The 15,993-nt window shown below is 41.4% G+C and overlaps 1 protein-coding gene across 1 annotated transcript in view; it reads right to left on the reverse strand.

The window, feature by feature from the left end:
- The window catches only part of LOC124612915 (serine palmitoyltransferase 1), a 115,218-nt gene that overhangs the window by 39,178 nt on the left and 60,047 nt on the right, over positions 1–15,993 (reverse strand). Inside the window, exon 5 of the mRNA XM_047141404.1 lies at positions 7,684–7,816. Within this exon, the coding sequence (XP_046997360.1) occupies positions 7,684–7,816 (133 nt within the window). The remainder of the gene's footprint in view (positions 1–7,683; positions 7,817–15,993) is intronic.

Consider the following 15,993-nt stretch of genomic DNA (forward strand, 5'->3'; position numbering starts at 1 on the left):
TGCCTCCAAAACATTTAATATGTTCTGGCAGCTGCAATGAGTGAATCTTATATACAACGTTGAACTTGTTGCAAAAATGTGTAAAACAGAGCATGTAGTGTAGATACGTCTTGCTCTACTCTTTAAATGACCATGTCATAAATTTTAGTGAACAAGATAAAAAGTAATTCACCTTCCATTTCACCACAGTTCACAGAGTTAATTCATCAACTCGGATTTTATGTCTGAACCTTTCCTTCCTGGTATAACTAATAGTAATAGGATAGAAAGAATCATGCTTTCAGGAGTTTTATAATCAGAAACAGAACATTTAAAATGCAAATGACTGGAAAAACTTAAAACATAATGCTACTTCTTTCTAATTTATTACTTAAATATTATGAAATACAGGATATAGGAACAATGATGTATGTTGATGGAATCTGGCAATAAAAACACAATAATTAAACTAAAACAAGAGTTTTGCAGTTATAAACCAGAGTGCCTATTTTATGGGGCTGAAACGATCCTTTTAGTAATCAGGACAAATCACCTGTAATCGTAATCATCGTCATCGTCATTAAGCTTCTTGACTCTTATGGCGTCATCGAGAAGTTATTTCTCCATCCATCTTTTCAGTGGTCAATGTAGCAATCTCACACCATTGGGGTGTAGTGTAACATGGATTTTGGGATCTTCCTTGAGCTCATTAGATGTAGATGTTTTCTCCAGTTGTTTTAATAGTTCAGAATATAATGTGTGATGGGTTCCTTCAACAAATCTTCATTCCTTTTGTGATTACATTTGGTATACTCAGCTGTCTGTCTCAAGAATTTCATTTCATAGGCTGTTAAATCTTTTTGTATCTTTAGCCTTTATTGTCCAGGTGTCCTGCTAATAAGGTCTTTCCTTCTCAAACTATCTGGTAAGTCCCCCCTGATACGGGGTTCTGTATGACTTTCCCGAACTGTACCCTTTTCCCTAAACCAATCCAGTCCTTTTCCTTCACCCCTCTTCCTTCCTCTTCAACTCTTCTTCCAGAAGAAGGAGCCACTGTCTCTGAAAACTTGTAAAAGTTAAATCACTGTGTGTGTGTGTGTGTGTGTGTGTGTGTGTGTGTGTGTTGGAGTTTTTATCTATCTGGTTTGGCCATTGTAGTATCAATGGACACTACACACCAAGTAATGACCTGCCAGCCAAAATAATATTTGATAGATTTTTAAATACATTCTTGACCCTATTTAACCATAGTATTCCCATAAAGAAAACCAAAATAATGGATGGCAGCCACAAATCCAGTTCTCAAAACATGCAAAATATATGGTACACTAAACAGCTGACAGATCTAAAGAAACAAGTTTTGTTACTGTACAACATATACAATAGTATGAAGTCTGACTACGCCAAATCAGCCTATGTGGAATGCAGGAATGAATACAAAAAAGCCATCCTGCAAGCCAAAAATCCTACAATGCCAACAGCATACATAATTCCACCAATAAATGTGAAACTGCTTGGAAAGTAATTAACAGTGCTGCCACAGATAGTAAAAAAGACAAAATTAATATCCCACTTCAAACACTCAATGAGTTTTTTTTTATTAATTCAGTGAAAGAAATAGGAGAGTCAATTATCTAACCAGACATTAGTCCATCAGAGTTACTCTCCCAAAATTGTGGTAGACAATCACTAAATACAAGCATGCTAACCTTCTCTGAAGTATCGCCTAAATTTGTACAAGGGGTCATAAAACAACTGAAATCATCTGATAGCTTAGATATATATGGCATATCATGCAACCTGCTAAAAAAATGTGTGTGATTGCATTCTGTACCCTTTAACCCATTGCATAAACAAGTGCTTACACTAGGGATGTTTTCCTGATGAGTTAAAACTGTCTAGGATCGTCCCAGTATACAAAAGGGAGATAAAGACTCTCCATCTAGTTATACGCCTATTTCAATAGTACCTGCGTCCTCCAAGGTAATAGAATGCATCATGTACCAACAATTATCATCTCACTTTGAGTATCTAGGAATAATTAATGCTACACAATACGGGTTTAGGAAGAATCTGTCGACCATTGATGCAATCGACACGGTAGTCAGTTACATCCTCAAAGTTTTTGAGAACAAAGGCTTTGCTCAGGTCTCATTCTGTGACCTAAGCAAGGCCTTCGAGTGTGTTGAGCACACGCCACTACTAGAGAAACTAGAATTCTACGGTATCAAAGGAAACAGTCTCAGACTATTAAAAGCTTATCTCAACAACTGTAAACAGGTAGTTTGTGTTGGTAAGTAAATGTCAAACATAGAAAATGTTAAAGTAGGTGTGCCTCAGGGATTTGTACTGGGCCCCTTCCTGTTTCTGATAATGATCAATGACCTCCCCTCGTTTATTAGATCCACCACTGTATTGTATGCAGATGATACCACTGTATTGTATGCAGATGATACGACTTTTCTTCATAGCAGTAACAATCTTAAGGGGCTCCGGAACGCCCTATACTTGCAATGTTAAAATAACGCTTATAAATTACATCTTTCCTCGCAAAGTATTTGAGGTAGGAAGTTGAACATTTTACAGATTATTTATTGGAATATGGGCTACAACTTAACACAGGGATTTCACAAAATTTTAGTTCAGTTATTAAAGATGATTTTTTTTCAATTGTAATGAAAACTCGCAACATTTTTTTGCAATTTTTTATTTATATATTCAAAAATATACAGTTTTTTGGAAAAAGGCTGTGTTAAATTATGCAGAAGGTACTGTGTAACATTTACTGAAAGTTTGAAACAAATATGTTTGGAAGATCCTTAGAAAACATGTAATTAGCATGAGAAAATAAAAGTTTTAGGAATCGAGCGACAAAGATTGGATTAACTTTTTAGTGCATTCCAGGTCCATAGGATGGATTATCTTCATCCTCTGCAAACTCCTCCTCCACCTTCCTCTTGTTCCTCCTCCTGTTTACTCTTGCTTGTATTTCTAGACTCTTTACAGCCCTGTCTGCAGCCCGAAGGCGTTCCTTGTCTAAAGCAAGCATCGCTCGTTGTTATGTTCGTAGATTTTGCTACCATTTTCTTCAGTTGCAGTTACTGCAACACTGTTCCAAAAGGTGATCATGTATGAACACTTATCACATTTCAGTTGTATTTCATTAGCAAGTCCTAGTGCTTTATTATGGAGAGTTCCAGACCAACCTCACTACAATGAATACATCTTACACAGTTTGAAAAAATTCCTTTGAGAACCGACATATCAAATATTTCATTCACATCCGATTCGCCCATAAAACATTCATAGTTTTCACTCATTGAACCAAGCTTCTTCTGTGAAGTATTTTCTTTCCCACTTTGACTGCTATGGGCATGTGTACTTGAGAGGTTAGGTTCACTCACTTGGTTATCGTCTTTACTGTTTACAGTAATAACACATACCTTTGGCTTTCCAACATTTCTCCTTTTCTTAAAAGCCTTCAGAGGATTTCTAATAACTTTACTTTTACTCATTATTATACTTCAACAAAACAGAGACTCAAGAAACAGAATTAATTACGAATATTTTCGAGATAACGACAGAGTAAATAAACATGAAACAATCGACAATCACACCAGCGATATATATTGAACCATCACAGGTTAGCCACAACACATACTTTATCTCACATCACTAAAATGTACCTGATGAACACAGACGTTAATAATAACACCATTTGACAGCAGTTTAACAGCGCCACAGTGGGTCACGCCCATGTAGAACACATTTCAAAAAAAATTTAAAAATAGTTGTAGTCTTCGGAATTGAATAAATTATATATCTATTAAAAGGTAATAGTCTGCAGATTCAGAAAACGCAAAAAAGTAAAAATTGAACTTTTCATGATTTTGAGCCTTTCCGGAGCCCCTTAATGATCTTAAAACCTGTGCTGAAAATACACTCACTCACGTAGCAAACTGGTTCAGAGCAAACAGTTTCCTGCTAAATGAAAATAAAACTCAGCAGATAATCTTCAATCTAAGAGACAAGCCACTATCTGATGACACTAGTTCTGTTAAATTCCTGGGAGTTTATTTAGACGAAAAGTTATCCTGGGGCCAACATGTAAACTATATTAGTACTAACAAAGAGATAGAGGGGCTGGCCAGTACTTACCTCAGCTCAGTACAGCCGATAGATACACATAAAACAGAACTGAAAATTTTCAGTTCTGTTTTATATGTATCTATCGGCTGTACTGAGCTGAGGTAAGTACTGGCCAGCCCCTCTATCTCTTTGTTAGTATTTGTTTCATATCTTATATGAGATTTTCCATTAATCAAACTATATTAGTAGTAAGCTATCTAGAGTAATTTATTTATTAAGACAACTCAGAAATTGTGTACCTGAAACATACATAAGATCATCTTATTTTGCATTTTGCCAAAGTATAATATCCTATGGCATTATCTTGTGGGGTAACTGTAGTCATATACATGACATCCTATTATTGCACAAGAAAGCCATTAGGATAATTACAAATTCTTCACATAAGGCTCACTGCAAACCCTTATTTACTAAACAAAAAATTATGACAGTAATAAACCTCTATATATACAATGTCTTAATCTTTACGAAGAAGAACCTACAAGATGTGAAACGTAGAGAAAATGTACATTGTTACAACACAAGAAGCATCAAACACATATACACACCTTACCGCAGATTATCAAAATCAATAAATAGCTACGAAGTCACAGAGCACAAACTATTTAATAAGCTGCCACATGCTATACAGGATATTCCTGAACATACATTCAAAGAAAGACTGCATGAATGGTTTGTTCCCCACCCGTTCTATGATATCATTGAATTCTTCAACTGTAAAATGCAGTAATCCAACAGATGACCCACTGTACATTTATTGTAATGTAAGCTAAAATATTTCAGTAATCAATACCTTATCACACTGTATTATAAATTGTATCTTCATTTGATGTTGTCAATTGCTGTAATGGTCTAAAGACAATAAAATCTTTATTATATTGTTATTATTATTATTATTATCCAATTACAAGGTCTTATATAAAGGTGTGTTTTGTGGCATTCCAGGACTATGGAAGGTTTAATCACATTATTAATGGCTCCCATTCTTTTCGTATGCCTGGTTTTTCTCAAACAGACCTTACTTCATATTGGGTATTTTCCGCAGAAGCCCATAGTTTTCGTTTTTTAGGTTTTGATGTCTATTTTGTATTGCTTGGAAATAAATCTGTTAATAGTGTACAGAACACTGCAGGCCGCCATCTAAAGATCCTACAAGAGCTAAATCAGCTGCAGAAAGTAGTAAGAGATCTAGCTTTGTTTTTCTGTTGATTTGAATGAAGCCGTGTGGCATTTGTCTTTACTCTTGGATGATTTTATGCATATAAATAATAAAAAAAAGTGTAGTGAAAGGCCACATCACTGTCATTCTCCTGCATATAGTCTGCCCCACTCTGATAATTTGTCTTCTTACTTGACACAGATTAAATCTGTTCAGTAAATTTTGTATATACTATCAATAAGTTGCTGGGGAACATGATCATCTACCAGAAACTGAAATACATTTTTTTTCTATTGTCTTTATCAAAACTTTTGTGAAGTCAATGAAGGCAATGTGTGTTTCTACATTGAACTCTCCATGTTTTTCTATAAGCATTTTCAATTAAAAATAGGCATCACAGCATGACCTTCCTTTTCGAAAACCAATTTCCTCCTCACCCAGGATGGTTTCATATTGTCTGTATAATTATTTTTCATGATGTTGGAAAAAATATTATATTTCAAGTTCAATAAGCTTATTCCTCAGTAGTTATCACAATTTTTCAGGTCTCCTTTTTTGAACATGGGAATAAAAATTGATTTAGCCAAGCTGTCAGGTATACATCTCCTGACCAAATCATACTGAATAAGTAATACACACGCTAAGTGCAAATAAGAAAACTGAGAAATATGCCAACATTTATTTGGATATGAAAAAAACAGGATAAAATTTTATGGGAACATAAACAGAATGGAAACAACGAGATTAACTAAACAGGATGCTGAATTCTATGAAAGTCACAGTAGAGCTGAAAGTTCAGGAAAAAAAAGTGGATCTGTGCAGTAAAAGAAGATGTGAAAGAATCAGGTGTAACTCAAAATGGCACACCAGGCAAAATAAATCTTAGTAGAAAAATCATGACTAGACACCTAGCCTGGTAGAAAAACCAAAGATGACTGAAACTACTTGGTCTGATAATAAAAAAAGAAGCCATTCTTAGAGAATATAACTAACATGAGCACAAAAAAGGACTAAAACAAAACTTTGAAATGTCCTTTGATGTACACTGTGTGGTCCAGTATGGCCAATGTGTGTTTACTGAAACTTCAATATGTATTAATGATTTTGTATGGTTTAATGTTATATAACTATGATAATGGCAAGACCTCGATGGAATTTAAAAATGATGGAAGAACTAAAAAAAATAATAGGAATTTTGTAATTTCATGTGTTGTATTAGTCCGATTTGTGCAATTTTGTTTTTGTTGTATCTGTAATTTTGCATGAAATGTATTTGCAAAGTATTAGTTGTATTGGACATTTAGGATATTTCAGCTGTCAAAATGTTATATGTGCTTTGGTAGTATCAGAAATTAAGTTATCAGCTTCCATATATGCCAGATATAGCCCCATGCAATTTTTTCTGTTCCTAAAAACCCCAAGAAAACCTCGAAGGTCTGTTATTTTAAAAGCATAGACAAAATTAAAAGCACACTGCTGAAAGAGCTAAAAGCTATCTCAAAGACTGAGCTCCAGTAGGTTCAGAGACTGGACGAGGCAATAGCATAAATGTATAATATCTACTGGGGACTATATTGACAGGTAACGTTGATGTGATCTGCATCAAACTAGACACCAGACTGAAGACCACAACAATGGTGAAGACAACAACAACTATGACAACAACTATCACCAACAACATTGATGTAGATGACTACATAAAATTCTTCCCAAAAAACAAAATTTCCTTTTATTTTCTGAACACACCCTATATATGAGGCACTGATCTGTTGACAGACATATAAACAAGACTGAGAATGTTGATGTATTGGTGTCCTAATTGTACTAACACTGCTCAACTGGGCCTGAAAGGTTAGTAACACTTCAGTCTTGTTTATGTGCCTAATGACTACTCAACCACTCAATGTTCAACTATGAGCTCTGTTTTCTTCTTCTTTCTTTCTTTAAGAATAAAAAAATTATTTTTGATTTTCAAAAAAAAAAAAAATTATTCATTTACAGCAAAGTTACCCCACTCAAATAGCGCTTTTTACAGTCTCAATGTTCCAGTTATGTGGTGAGTTGTCACCTTCACTCATTCAACGTATGTGCAACGACTATGTTTCAAAGTAATTGCAACTACTGGTTATAATGCCTCTGGATTACCACAGTGTGTTCTGTTGTGTGAACACATGAAAGTGAAATTATTTGCAGGAAGTAAATTTTATGGCTACCCCTCGTAATTCAACTGTAGAGCATGCCAGAAAAAGATATTTCCCCTATCTGCACCAACTATACATGTTGGCAAAGTTGTCAACATTTGCCAAATAATGCAGGCACTACCCAAAAGTGTCGAAAGCATAAACTAGTTCTGGCCAATCTATCTAAACACATTACAATCTCTTCGTACAACTCACACAAAAATTATATCACCACGTTTGGAATAAGCAGGTATTGCACTCGCAGCAGTTGAAAATCCATACGAATACACAACAGCATCTTCCATTAGCATATAATCGGCTAATTTCTGCTCAAGCTCCAAGTGAACATCTGGAAGAAAGTTAGAAAAAAACCATTACCACAGTTAGAAAGTGACAATGAATTTTTAATTTTACCATATAACTATATGCTGCAATTGTTTGTGATCAGGTTGTCTGCCCACATACATGCAACGTAAGTTGAATTCACTTGTTATGGCACACGGTCCTATAAGCTGGTGATGTCCTGGGTAATGTAATAAATTAATCTTTGATAGTGCTTAGTGAACACATTCCTTCAATATATTTTTGTTTCTGACAGAAGAATTAAACTGTAAGTGATGTAATGAACTGTATAGCACACTTTAAAAACAAAGATACAAAACATGGAAATTGATTTTCTGACTTCTGAGATATCACAACTGACTAAGACAGTGACGGTGATAGTTTCTATGTAGCAGATAGCTCCACTTGCGGTGGCCTGGATGCCAATTGTTATACCAAACACGTCACATAGTGCTGATGATGCTGCAGGAAATGCATATCCAACCAAGTGGTTGGATTGGCAGTTTATACCTCGCCACTGAAGCCTATACTACACTGATACAACTGTTAACTCACTTTCTGGATTTTGAATTGATTATGAAACACTGTGTGTGGTGTTGCTGAAGATGATTACGGCTTTTATTTTCATCTGCACCAATTAGAGCACACATTACTTGCATTCTTAACGTTTGCTCTGTATTATGTTTTCAGCCATAGAAAGAACAGACACCACACATTCATATAACTGATTCACCCAGATGGGCAATGAACCCACAACCTTCAGTGCATATGCACATTTACATTTGGCCTCTAGTGGGAATCTAAAATTAGTGACCATGGAAGACTTGAACAGCGATTGCAGGTAGATGGTGCTCGATAGGAATGCTTGCTGGCCAGAGAGTGTGCCAAGACAGTCCACAAATCTGTGATACACATTGTGTCCTGGTGGCGCAATTGTTAACGTAACTGCCTACTAAGCAGGAGATCCTGGGTTTGAGTCCCAGTCCAGCACACATTTTCACTTGCCGCTGCTGATTCCGCTTAAAGTCCCGATGCAGCTGGTATCATTCATTCCTTCCCTTTCTTCCACATCATACTGCATCTCCAGCAGCAATCTGGGTAGCAGTTCGCACTACAGTGACACAGCAAACTGTTACACATCGTTTACTTCAAGGCCCTGTGGCATGGATTCCACTGAGCCTAAACCACTACCATTTGTGACTTCAGTGGTGTCAAGCAAGAGCTCATTGGAGGGCAGGGTGGAGGTCTGTTGTGTTTTCTGAAGTAAGCTGGTTCTGTCTCAGTGCCAGTGATTTTTTTGTGTTGTTTAGAATGAGGTCAGTTGAGGGCTTGCAACTACACTGTCTACTTGCTAGACAAACTGGACTAACACCTGGAGTTATGGTCTGGGGAGCAATTTCATGTGACAGCAGAAGCACTCTTGTGGTTATCCAAAGCACCTTGACTGCAAATTTGTATGTCAATTTGGTGATTTGACCTGTTGTGCTGCCATTCATTAACAGCATTCCAGGAAGTTTTTCTAATGGGACAACATTCGCCCACATACTACTGCTGTAAATCAACATGCTCCACAGAGTATCAACACGTTACCTTGGCCTACTCAAACATCAGATCTGTCTTCAATGTAACACATATGGGACATCACTGGACAACCACTTCAGTGTCATCCACAAACAGCTTTAACCGTCCCTGTCTTGTCCAACCAAGTGCAACAGGCATGGAACTCCATCGCACAAACCGACATATGGAATCTGTACAACACAATGCCTGTACCGCTGTTTGCTTGCATTCAACATTCTGGTGGTTAAACTGGTTATTAATGTACCAGCATTTCACATTTTCAATGCTTTATTTTGCACTTACATTAACCTGTGATCTTGCAATGTTAATCACTTAAATATGTTACCTCAACAAATGTATTCCCGAAATTTTATTACTCAGCATTAATTATTTTTTGCTGTTGCTATTTTTTTCTGTCAGTGTATTTACATGGCAATAGTCTCTGTATCTATTCAGGAGTATCTCCTCAACAACATATAACAGTTATTTAACAAACCTAGAGTTACTACGTGGGCTCAAATATAAAATAGGTAAGTATAGATATTTCCACCCGAGTGTTCAGTACCTCAACCATATGTTGAACAAATATGGTCTCACACATACATCAACCCACATTGAAACAACTACGCCTAAATGTTTTAAGGAGCTCCAGTTGTTAGTTCCTGGGTAAGGTAAATTAATACATGAAATGCTACACTGATTTCACCCCCCCCCCCCTTTCCCCCCCCACACACACACCCCACCCACCCAACAGCTTAAAAGAAAGGGAATCAAATTTCAGTAAACCATTACTTTTCAGAAAGTGTTGATTTGAAGTCTGCTTTCTGCCTGCCCAAGTTTACACCATGAAAGTATTTAGTCCTGGTAACAGATACACTGTAATAATGTCAAGTAAATTCACCGACATGGAGCTCCAATTGAATAGTATATAAAACATTAACAGCTGCACAGTGAATTACAGCCAAATACAAAAAGGTACTGGCTGTTATTTCTAGTATCAAAAGCTTCTGCATCTCACATGCAACAAAATTCCACCTGATCACAGACCACAAATAACTAATTTCACTTTTTTTACCCTGAGCAAACCCACTTGATAAGATGGTGCAATGATTACTGTAATTGGCATAGTTTTTTTAGCAACTACCATTACGAAATGTCACTGCTGACCCAAGCCCACAGCTCACCACACCAAAGCCCTGTTGCATTTATTTGTGGTTTCAGATAATAATTTCAAAAAGCAAGAGTCACTTTGTCTCCATCTTCACAAAAGCATTAGGAACATGGAGGACAAATTAACTGTGAAGACCTAGCAGGTGGGTAGACTCACAGATCTGGACCTCAAACTCAGCGAAGTAAAACATTAGGCATGTTTCAGTTGGTCAGACCATCTACCCAAAGCTACGAAACTGATACTACAGACCTATTTTTTATGCGTCACTGATATATCCATCCAGAAACACCTGCTGGTCACAGAGGAGTCCGAGTGCCAGGTGATAATCCTGACTATGTTTCAACCTAAAACCCTCAAGCTACTACACAAGGCACACTGGGGGATATTGAGGTACAGGCATTGATAAGGTGTCATCTCACCTTCAGAAGCCTGTTAAAGGGGACTACATGGTTACTTGTGGTGGATGCTTTCTTTAACTTTCTTTGTTGTTCAGATGTCATTAGCAGCTACAATCTGGGCACTAGTGACAGTTTTAACTATAGAGGGAGCACCACATGCATTTATATCTGACAATGGCCTACAGTTCACACTGGCTGAGTTCTGTTCCTTTTCGAAAGAGACAGCTTAACACACATGACCACAACCTCTTTTCACGTTGCATGAAACTTTGAAGTAGAGCAGTTAGTCAGGATTTTCATGTTTTAAAAGAACAAAATGGTGATGGGCCCAAACCAGTGAGCACAGCCCACAAGGCCACACATGTGCTAACGTACGGTCTGCACTCGCAGATACACTGGAGTAGACTCAAAGGGTCATCACTGGTCATAGGGGTTTCAACTGTTTGTAGTAGTTGCCGAACAAGAGAAAGTAGTGCAACACAAACTGGGTGCAGCCACAAAAACTACATGACTCACACTGCCTGGCATGACCTTGCCATCACAAGGCCTGTCCACCAGGCTACCACATTCTACTCACCAAAGCTACTCATCTCAACCCTTGGTGAAGCATGAGAACAGTCTCTGCTCCTAGAATGGCTAAAACTAGTGGAAGCCTATAGAGGCTGAACTACTGCTCCCAGGTGTGGCACTCCCTTCCCTGCTGACAGAAAAGGTCTCACTTGTGATCAAGCTGTTTGCAGGAATGTCCACCTGTCCTGTTCCCTATGGGCCAGTTAAACTGGGGAGGGATCTAATATGTGGCACCCACGAATGTGGATCTTGATTCAGCAGGGATGTCCAGGCCAGCTTCTTGACTGAGTATCTGATATGTCTTGTCACTATGAAGAGGATTTTGTTGGCCGGTGCAACAATGCAGTAGGGTCCTCCAATCTACTGTCCAGCCTTACAATCAACATTAGTCTTTCAAGACGATAACGCGTGAGCAGACTGTGACCACCCTCATGAGCACTTTCATTTGGCAGGTGTAAATCAAGCTACTGACATGAACTCGACTGAGCGTTCTTGAGTATAGTTGAAACTTCAAGAACGTTGCAAGACTTCTCTTCACATGCTTGGTTACCTCAGGAGGATGCCCATCACAAAGTGGATAGGCATAGGCTTTAGCAACAACACTTTGACCTAATTAGGGGCTATATGCTACAGAAGATGCATGTATGGAAATAATATCTGCTGCAAGAGAACATGATAATGTTCAGTAACATGTTGCTCCAGCCTGTGGATTGTAACATGCATCTTCTGTAGCGTACACTCCCTAACTAGGTCAAAGTGTTGTTGCTAAAGCCTATGCCTATCCACTTTTTGATGGGCATCCTCCTTAGGTCACCGAACATGTGAAGAGAACTCTTGCAATGTTCTGCAAGTTTCAACCATACTCAAGAATGCTCAGTCGAGTTCATGTCAGTAGCTTGATTTACACCTGCCGAACGAAAGTGTTCATGAGGTGGTCACAGTCTGCTCATGCTTTATCGTCTTGAAAGACTAATGTTGGTTTGGTTTGGTTTGGGGGATTAAAGGGACCAGGCTGCTATGGTCATTGGTCCCTTTTTCCAAAGACAAAGAACACCCACAGAGAATAAAAACGAGGAACAGAAGAGATCATAGACGATACAGAAGAAGAGAAACTGAGACAAAGACAAGACAAAACGAATTAAAGCACACAGAGTGTGACGGTGGTTGGCCGACCATAGAAATAAAAAAGGAAAAGCCAACCACTTAGAAACACATTAAAAAATCAGTTTAAAATCATAGGCCAAAGGCCAGAATCAACACAAAACAATAAAATAAAACAGAAACACTCAGATTAAATGATAAAATCCCCCTGCCCGAATAAAACGTAAAACTAAGTCAGCCATAGTGGAGTCGTCCGTTAAAAGGGCAGGGAGCGTATCAGGCAGCGCAAATGTCTGCCTGACCACAGCTAAAAGGGGGCAGGCCAACAGAATGTGGGCCACTGTCAAAGCTGCCCCACAGCGACACAGAGGAGGGTCCTCCCGGCGCAGTAAATAACTGTGTGTTAGCCGGGAGTGGCCAATGCGGAGCCGACAAAGGACGACGGAGTCCCTGCGGTTGGCTCGCATGGATGACCGCCACACAGTCGTCGTCTCCTTAATGGCACGGAGTTTATTGGGTGTAATCCGATCGCGCCATTCAGCGTCCCAAAGCGCAAAAACTTTTCGGCGGAGGACTGCCCGCAAATCAGTCTCTGGGAGGCCAACATCCAGAGATGGTTTACACATGGCCTCTTTCGCCAGGCGGTCAACATGTTCATTGCCCGGGATACCGACATGACCGGGGGTCCACACAAAGACCACAGAGCGGCCGCAACGCGCAAGAGTATGCAGGGACTCAAGGATAGCCATCACCAGACGAGAATGAGGAAAACACTGGTCGAGAGCTCGTAAACCGCTCAGGGAATCGCTACAGATCACGAAGGACTCACCTGAGCAGGAGCGGATATACTCTAGGGCTCGAAAGATGGCGACTAGCTCAGCAGTGTAAACGCTGCAGCCAGCCGCCAAGGACCGTTGTTCGGAATGGTCCCCTAGAGTTAGCGCATACCCGACACGACCAGCAACCATCGAACCGTCGGTGTAAACAATTCCAGAGCCCTGATACGTGGCAAGGATGGAATAAAAGCGGCGGCGTAAGGCCTCTGGAGGGACCGAGTCCTTCGAGCCCTGTGCCAAGTCGAGCCGAAGGCAAGGGCGAGGAACACACCACGGGGGTGTACGCAGAGGCGCCTGGAAAGGAGGCGGAACAGGGAAAAACCCAAGCCCGCAGAGAAGCTCCTTGATGCGTACGGCGATCGGACAACCCGACCGGGGCCGACGGTCCGGCAGATGGACGACCGACTGCGGGAACAGGACACGGTAATTGGGATGCCCGGGCAAACTAAAAACATGGGCATCATAAGCAGCCAGTAATTGTTGGCGTCGTACCCGCAGTGGAGGTACACCTGCCTCCACTAGTACGCTGTCCACAGGGCTGGTGCGGAAAGCACCAGTGGCAAGGCGTATCCCGCTGTGGAGAATTGGGTCCAGCACCCGTAACGCAGATGGGGATGCTGAGCCATAAGCCAGGCTCCCATAATCCAGACGGGACTGGATTAACGCCTGGTAGAGCCGCAACAGGGTAGAGCGGTCGGCGCCCCAGCGGGTGTGGCTCAAGCATCTCAGAGCGTTTAGATGCCGCCAACACGTCTGTTTCAGCTGCCGGATATGAGGCAGCCAAGTCAACCGGGCATCGAAAACCACCCCCAAAAACCTGTGGGTCTCCACCACAGCAAGGAGTTCGTCAGCAAGATAAAGCCGCGGCTCAGGATGGACTGTACGGCGCCGGCAGAAATGCATAACGCGGGTCTTGGCTGCCGAAAACTGAAACCCATGCACTACAGCCCAAGACTGCGCCTTACGGATAGCGCTCTGTAGCTGACGTTCAACAGCTGCAATGCCAGTAGAGCTGTAGTAAAGGCAGAAGTCGTCAGCATACAGGGAAGCGGAGACAGAATTTCCCACGGCCGCAGCAAGCCCGTTAATGGCTATTAAAAACAGACAGACACTTAAAACAGAGCCCTGTGGCACACCGTTCTCCTGGACATGGGAGGAACTATACGAGGCCGCGACTTGCACGCGGAAGGTACGATACGACAGAAAATTGCGGATAAAAATCGGCAGAGGACCCCGAAGACCCCACCCATGAAGCGTAGAAAGAATGTGATGACGCCATGTCGTATCGTACGCCTTCCGCATGTCGAAAAAGACAGCGACCAGGTGCTGACGGCAGGCAAAAGCAGTACGGATGGCCGACTCCAGGCTCACCAGATTGTCGGTGGCGGAGCGGCCTTTACGGAACCCACCCTGAGACGGAGCCAGAAGGCCCCGAGACTCCAGTACCCAATGCAAGCGCCGGCTCACCATCCGTTCAAGCAACTTACAAAGAACGTTGGTGAGGCTAATGGGACGGTAGCTGTCCACCTCCAGAGGGGTCTTTCCAGGTTTCAAAACGGGGATGACAACGCCTTCCCGCCATTGCGACGGAAACTCCCCCTCAACCCATAGACGGTTGTAAAGATCGAGAAGGCGCCGCTGGCAGTCCACTGAAAGGTGTTTCAGCATCTGACAGTGGATGCCATCTGGCCCAGGAGCGGTATCAGGGCAAGCAGCTAGGGCACTGCGAAATTCCCACTCACTGAATGGAGCATTGTAAGATTCCGGGTGGTTGGTGCGAAACGAAAGGCTCCGACGTTCCAGCCGCTCTTTAATGGAGCGGAAGGCCTGGGGGTAATTCGCAGAAGCGGAACTCATAGCAAAATGCTCTGCTAAGCGATTTGCAATGACGTCGGAGTCAGTACAAACGGCTCCATTCAGTGAGAGCGCAGGGACGCTGGCAGGGGTCCGATAGCCGTAGACGCGTCGAATCTTGGCCCAGACCTGCGGGGAGTGACATGGAGGCCAATGGTGGACACATACCGCTCCCAGCACTCCTCCTTGCCTTGGCGGATAAGGAGGCGGGCCCTCGCATGCAGCCGTTTGAAGGCGATAAGGTGGGCTAAGGAGGGATGTCGCTTGTGACGCTGGAGCGCCCGCCGGCGATCTTTAATCGCTTCAGCGATCTCAGGCGACCACCAAGGCACAGCCTTCCGCCGAGGGGACCCAGAAGAACGGGGAATGGCAGATTCGGCGGCAGTAACGATTCCGGTGGTGACCGATTGAACCACCGCATCAATGTCATCAGTAGAGAGAGGCGCAAAAGCGGCAGTGGAGGAGAACAAATCCCAGTCAGCCTTATGCATAGCCCATCTGCCAGGGCTATGAGAAGAGTGACGCTGTGGTAGTGACAAAAAGAGCGGAAAGTGGTCACTACCACACAGGTCGTCATGCACACTCCATTGGACAGACGGTAAGAGGCTATGGCTACAGATGGAAAGGTCAATGGCGGAGTAGGTGCCATGCGCCACACTGAAGTGTGTGAAGGCACCATCATTTAACAGCGAGA

This window comes from Schistocerca americana, chromosome 4, assembly GCF_021461395.2.
Source record: "Schistocerca americana isolate TAMUIC-IGC-003095 chromosome 4, iqSchAmer2.1, whole genome shotgun sequence".
NCBI lineage: Eukaryota > Metazoa > Arthropoda > Insecta > Orthoptera > Acrididae > Schistocerca > Schistocerca americana.